The sequence below is a fragment of the Alligator sinensis genome, unplaced genomic scaffold (genome assembly GCF_000455745.1).
Source record: "Alligator sinensis unplaced genomic scaffold, ASM45574v1 scaffold1000_1, whole genome shotgun sequence".
In the NCBI taxonomy this organism is placed as follows: domain Eukaryota; kingdom Metazoa; phylum Chordata; order Crocodylia; family Alligatoridae; genus Alligator; species Alligator sinensis.
The window spans coordinates 724,178-730,825 of record NW_005842478.1 but is presented as its reverse complement, the minus strand read 5'-3'; the positions used below and the strand labels follow the sequence as shown (position 1 = coordinate 730,825).

Sequence of the window (6,648 nt, the reverse complement as noted above, 5' to 3'; positions counted from 1 at the left end):
CTCTTTCCTGCTTATGCAGGGGGTCGGACTCGATGATCTATTGAGGTCCCTTCCGACCCTAACATCTATGAATCTATGAAAAGGTCCAGTATATTCATCATGGTGTATATCGGTTTACAAGACCAAACATGGAGCAATCTAGTTGTTTAAAATTAACCCAAGCTCTCTGTCTCTCTCAGATTCAGCTGAACGGTACCGGCACCTCCTCATCAGTTCAATGAATCAAAGATACAGGAGTCAGAGAGCACCAGGAACAACGGTGCTGGGGCAAGTGCAGCCTCCTGCTTGCCACCAACTCTTTGTCAACCTAGTGATCAGGCAGAGTAAAGCTTCCCGACTAAAGGAGAGACTGGACAAACCCAAGGAGGACCTGGCAGGCTCACAGGAAGCAGAAGAGGTTGCAGATACAGCAGTGAAAGTATCTGACCTGTTTGACACCATTAGCTCGGGTACCACCAGGGTGATCCTTCTGTTTGGCAAGCCAGGGACTGGCAAGACTATGCTGATGCACAGGATTTGCCAGAAGTGGGCAGAAGGATCCTTACATCAGTTTCTGCTGACTTTTCTTTTTGAGTTTAGGCAGCTGAATCTAATAAGCCAAAAGCTGACTCTGAAGGAGCTTTTGTTTGACTTTTCCCTTCAGCCAGAAGACTGCCCCGATGCAGTGTTTCAGCACCTCCTGGAAAATGCCAAGCAAATGTTGATCATCTTTGATGGACTGGATGAGTTTGTGGGTAACACTGGTGTTTCATCTTCTCCAGAGATGCACTCTGCCTTTCCCAGGCCTATGTCCATATCTGAGCTCTTCACTGATCTCTGTGATGGAAAACTCCTGCCTGGATGTACAGTATTAATCACCAGCCGCCCTAAGAAATGTCCTGACTTCCTGTTAAACACAGTTGACCTGCTGGCAGAAATTTGGGGCTTTGACCATGAGAAGGTTGAGGAATATGTTAACCACTACTTCCATGAGCATGCATTCAAAGAACAAGCTATTGCTCAGCTGAAAAACAATAGCAAGCTCCTCAGCATGTGTTTTATCCCTGCCCTGTGCTACATTGTCTGCATCTGTTTGGAATATTTGCTGATTAAACAGCTGCTGTGTGTGGAGCTTCCTCAAACCATGACCCAGTTTTATATTCAAATGCTCCTTATTTTTATCAGCAAACAGCAAAAAGAGTGCAGTCAGAGGGATGAAGTTCAGCTGAATCACTACAGGGTGGCTATTCTGGGCCTGTGTGAACTTGCGCTGAAGGGCCTGGAAGAGAAGAAATTAGTGTTTTATGTTGATGATATCCCAGAACATGTAAAAGAGTTTGCTTCCCTGCATGGGTTGTTGACAGTTTTTGAAGTAAAGAGGAGTGACCACTGCCCAGAGGCTGGCTATGCCTTTGTGCATTTAAGTTTGCAGGAATTTTTTGCTGCTCTGTGTGTGATGCTAAGTAAGACAGCAGACAGAAACTACCTAAGGAAAAAGTTCTCTCTGAAGTCAAAGTGGACTTTAAAGAATGAAGCAAGGACTGAATTCATGGAGAGTTTTCACATCTTTCTCTCCGGCCTCTCGTCAAAAGATTGCAGGAAATTCCTCGCACAGTTATCTGAACAAAATGAGGCTTGGGTGCAAGCCAAGCAAGCTGTCATCTTGCAGTCTCTCAAAAAGCTGGCAGCTACTAACCTCACAGGGCCCAAGATAATTGAGCTGTGCCACTGCACTTATGAAACTCAAGACCTTGAGGTAGCTCAGCATGTTGGGAGCCAGCTGAATTTCAAGTATGAATTCAAAAACTTTAGGTTGACACCACTTGACATTTCAGCTTTGGTGTTTGTCATTAATTGTGGCCAAGAGTTGACACACTTAGATTTTGCAGGATGTCCCATGGAACTAGATTGTTTGGAAGTTCTAGCCAGCTGTACAAATATTGAGTGCCTAAGGTAAGAAAAGCAATAAGGGATACATGTGCTTGGATTGAGATTTTGAAAGCTGCTTCACAGTTTTGAAGGGCAATACCATGCTTATCTTTGAAAAGGGAATAAAGAAAGACCTGGAAAATGAGGCAGTCATCTTAAAACCAGTATCTTGAAAGATACTTGGACAGATTACTGAGTAATCATTTTTAAGCACCCAATAACAGCAATATAAAAAACAACAACATGGATTTGTCAAGACTAAGCCATACAGGAGCCATTAGGCCTTCCTAATAGCATGAGTCGAATTTACTGTCATATAACCATGAGCAAAATTTAGCCTTATATAATGAATTCTTCTGAATCCTAGGTCTAGCATTATGTGTAGTCAGATTCTCTCTCTTGTTTGCAAGAAGTATTGCATGTTTTCTCCTAATAGCAAAACAGAAATTTTCCTCCCTTTGCATAATTGACTAGGTGCACTAGGTTGAAATGTATTTTGAAAAACACAGATCTTGGTAAAAAATAATGCAAAAAGCAGGCTGATACAATAGGTAATGTTGTGGGGAAATCAACAGGTCTTTTTTGCTACATTTTTAAACTTACTTTCTTTTGCTTCTTTCAGCTTTAGGAGTAGGAAATGCGGTGATGAATTTGCAGCTGTTCTTTCCAGAACCTTACCAAAGATCAGGAGTCTGAAAAAATTAGAGTAAGCATTTGCTTTTAAGTTCAAAACATCTTATGTTTCATCCATGGAAAGAAAAGGGCTGCCTTTTTTGCATTTTGTAATCCATTGTTTTACTTCTGTTTTACTTTAAATATTTTGTTCTGTGGGATGCTATCTACACTATACTGTTGTATTGTGTTTGTGTCCCCAACAGGAACCCTAGACTACGATAGTTCCACATAAATACAAGAGAAATATCAGAAGTATCAGAATAACAGAAATGTCAGTTCCTGTTTGGCATTGTAATCAAATACCAAGAAAAAAGTTGCTTTGCCTAATGCTGCAGTGTCTGATGACCTATTGTGAAGATTTAAATGTGCAAATAAAATTTTAAACAAATAGCTCTCTTCCAGGAGAGGAAGTGATGTGAAGGAATACATAGGATAGGGACTACTCTTTAATTATGTATTTGTACAGTGCTTAGCATAATATGGCTTGAGCTACATGAGGCTTCAAGGCCCCACCACAACATAAATCTTGTTATGCAGGAGTTGCCAGATGCTGGTGCTACACATCTTTTTTCAAGTTCTTTTCCTTAGGCTGTAAACAGGTATTTCATCTTGGGAGTGATGTTAGTTTTTAGTTTTTGAAGGTAGTTAGAGAGTTGTGTGAGTGGCAATATAGTTTGCTTTCTATCTTGCCTGCTGATTGAAGTCCATTGTTGAGACTGGATTGCTACCTGGGATTTAAGCACTGGAGTTGGGTTGAAATTTCTGGAAGAAGGAATTGCTCCATTGTGTTTGACCTTCTATTTTTCAAGACAGGTATATATGTGAAATTGAAACAACTTGCAGTAAGAGTATATCCAAATTCTAAATCGCTGATTACCACTCAACTAGATAGTCAACATGTGAAGTGTTTTGGTAAGGCCCATGTTGGAACAGGGCAGTAGTCAGAAGATGCGGAACATTAGTTCTAGTGATGATAACTTTCTGTGCATTAAATGCAACATGGTTAAATTTCAAGTGATAGAAACAGAAAAGGAAATGAATGAATAAGTGATAGAGGTCAAAGAGACAAGGATCATGATGTAGGCAAGAAGGGCTTTGAAACATAGATGAACTATATGTGGACTTGAGAGGAATGAGAGGGTGGGATGACACGGTCAGGTTAAGAGATAATCAGAAGAAATACACACCAAAGGTACAGATGTATGTACAGTATACCATGTGGTAAAAGTGGGCAGTGGTTCCATAGTAACTGGAAGAAGTTACCCAAAGAGGTTGTAGAAGCTCTATCTTTGGAGGTTTTTAAGATCTGGCTAGACAAAGCCTTGGCTGGGATAATATGGTTTGGGATGGTCCTTGTGATGGCTGTAGATGTTGTAGGGCTTGCTGCCACTGCCCGGAGCTAGTTTTCCTACAGGCGGTGACAGAGTGGACCTCGGCTTCGGATCACGTAGTCTGCCAGGAAGCTGGTCTTGTGTTTCTCACCTGCCACGACTTTGATGATATTATATTGCTAGGAGGCAATGCCCAAGGTGATCCTACCAGGTCTCAATCCCTGTTTTCTTTTGTGGGGCTCCAAACCTCCCCTTTACCCCACCCTAGCCTCTCCAGATGGCACTCATAGTTCTTTGCAGCCAGATCTTAATGCTGCCTGTTGGTCTACTGTTCTGTCCTCAGCCACCAGGGTGACCATTGGCTTTAGTTAGTAGGCGTACACCCTTCCAGGGGCTGGCCTTGGCCTGCACTCAAATATCCACCAAAAAAAAGCAAAACCTGACTGCTCTCAGTTTCTTTGTCAGACTCGGTCCATGTCCCCTTCACCTGGGGTCAGCTTCTCATGTCCAAATCGCAACAAAAAAATCAGTTAATTCAGTCACTGCTCTGCACAGGCCTGCCCCAGATTACTCGTGAGCATTCACAGTCCGAATGGGATCTCTCCCATGTGCAGCGAAGCTCTAACCCAGGGGTGGGCAAAATGCCTCTCTCCTCCAATCTGGTGTGAGATGCTTCTCTGGAAGTGTGGTGATTGCTTCTCTTCCCTTCTGGTCTGCTTCTGCAGCCCTGTGGCCCTCCATGCTGTAAGTGTTGCTTGCTTTCACTTTCCCCATCTGTTGCTGCTGGCTGCTTTTCTTCTCCTGACTTCCCCCGCCCTATAGGTAAGGCACCTCAGGCCTTTTGTTTACTCTCACTCCTTCACAGTCCTGCTTTGAGCAGGTGGTTGGACTAGATGATCTCCTGAGGTCCCTTACAACCCTAATTTTCTATGATTCTAACAGCTTGTGGGCACGCTTTTACAGGATAAGTGGAAAGTAAACCCTAGTAACTTTGCTCACATGCACTGCTTCTGGAAGCAGTTAATGCATACTAATTAACACAGTCAGAGCAGAATCAATTAATCAAATCTGCTGCAAGTCTGCTCAAGCATGCTAATTCACATACTCCAACAGCCTCTGTATCACATGCATTCAGCATCCCTGCATTTCAAAATGGCAGTGGAGTTGTTTTAGCTAAAGCTCATTGAATGAGCTTTAGTTAAGGCACCCCTGCTGCCATTCTGAAGCACAGGATGCTGAATACACGTGATGCTGCAGCACTGCAGGTACTCTGTGAGCTGCTCTAATTAAAGCGCTGCCCCCTCCATACCAGAGCACCCCAGGGTGCCACCATGCCCTGCTTTCTACCCGACTTTAGATTAACAAGGCTATACACCTTTCTCAGCAGAAATGCAGTTTATTTAGTATAACTATAGATTCTCAACACAGTGGCTTCTGCCAAATACGTTTTTGCTCCACTGTATATTTCACAGACAATGCACCGTAGTGTATCATGACTCCGGGCTTAAAACTAGCTGCATTAGGGGTGCTGGTGATGGTAAAATTCTACAGTGTAATAATGAGCCATTCTGCTGATTGGCTTTCAGTAACAGGTGCTCTATTTCTTGCTTCTTCAGCATGGCCATAGCAAATCTCCTCATCACAGATCATGAGCCAGGTCAGTCTCTCATGCTCTGTCCACACTAGGAGTCTTGATTAGCAAACCTGTGCCACATTCCTTCAAGCACTAAAGAATAATCAAGTACAGGTTTCCCTCGATTTATGCGGGTTCAATTTATGCAAATTCATTCTTATGCGATGACCCTTTTGTACCAGAAATTTGTTATATGCAAGGTAAATTTGCATATATGTGATCGGCATAGGCTGATCTTATGCGATCAGCATAGGCATGCTCTGCCCTTCCTCAAGCAGGTAAGCCTGAGTTTGTGAGGGGAGGGGAAAGGGCTGTGGGCCGGGCCCTACTCACCTACCCCTGAAGAGCCCCGTGCTGCTGCCAGCCCGAGTCTGCAGTGGCCGCTGGCCCCAGGCTGCTCTCATCCAGCTGTAGGGGGCTGCCCACCCCCGCCGCAGCGTCGGTGGGCCCAGCCGATGCAAGTGCCTTGCAGCCGCTAGGCTGCTCCGTGTGCCCCAAACCTTCCAGGGCTCTACTTCCCCCAGGGCACCGTGCCCCTATCCCCCCTGTCACGGTGCAGCCCAGCAGCTGCAAGCTGAACACTGCTCCCAGGGCTGCAGTAGAGGCGGGCAGCCGCATGCAGCCAGACAAGAGCAGGCTGGGTCCAGCGTTGGCACCAGGCTCTTCCTGGCATTCGGGGTGGGCCATGGCAATGGGAGGGGGGCTGCTGCCACCCCAAAATTCACCATAGCACCCCGCAACCTCCCCTCGCAGTGTCACTGCTGAGCTCTGGGAAGAGCCTGGTGCTGCTGCCAGCCCAAGCTGGCAGCGTTGGCCAGCCTCAGCCTGCTCTCATCTGGCTGCTGGTAGCTGCCCACCTCTGCTACAGCCCTGGGAGTGACAGATGCTGCTTGCTTGCAGTCTCTGCTGCTGCAGACTCAGGCCGGTGGTGGCACTTCAGGGGCGGGTGAGCAGGGCCTGGCCCTGAAGTGGGGTGATTGGGGAGAAGTCAGGTGAGTGAGGCTGCTGCCCACCCCGGGTGCCACAACAAGCCTGGTGCTGCCCTTGCTGCAGCCCCAGGAATGGGAGATGCCTCCTTCTTGCACTGCATCCCTCCACCCA

General features: G+C 45.7%; 1 protein-coding gene across 1 annotated transcript in view; it reads left to right on the top strand.

The window, feature by feature from the left end:
• NLRC5 (NLR family CARD domain containing 5) overlaps positions 1 to 6,648 on the top strand; it is a 94,219-nt gene that overhangs the window by 20,093 nt on the left and 67,478 nt on the right. The window contains exons 5-6 of the mRNA XM_025212713.1: positions 180 to 1,932; positions 2,531 to 2,614. Of these exons, the coding sequence (XP_025068498.1) occupies positions 180 to 1,932; positions 2,531 to 2,614 (1,837 nt within the window). The remainder of the gene's footprint in view (positions 1 to 179; positions 1,933 to 2,530; positions 2,615 to 6,648) is intronic.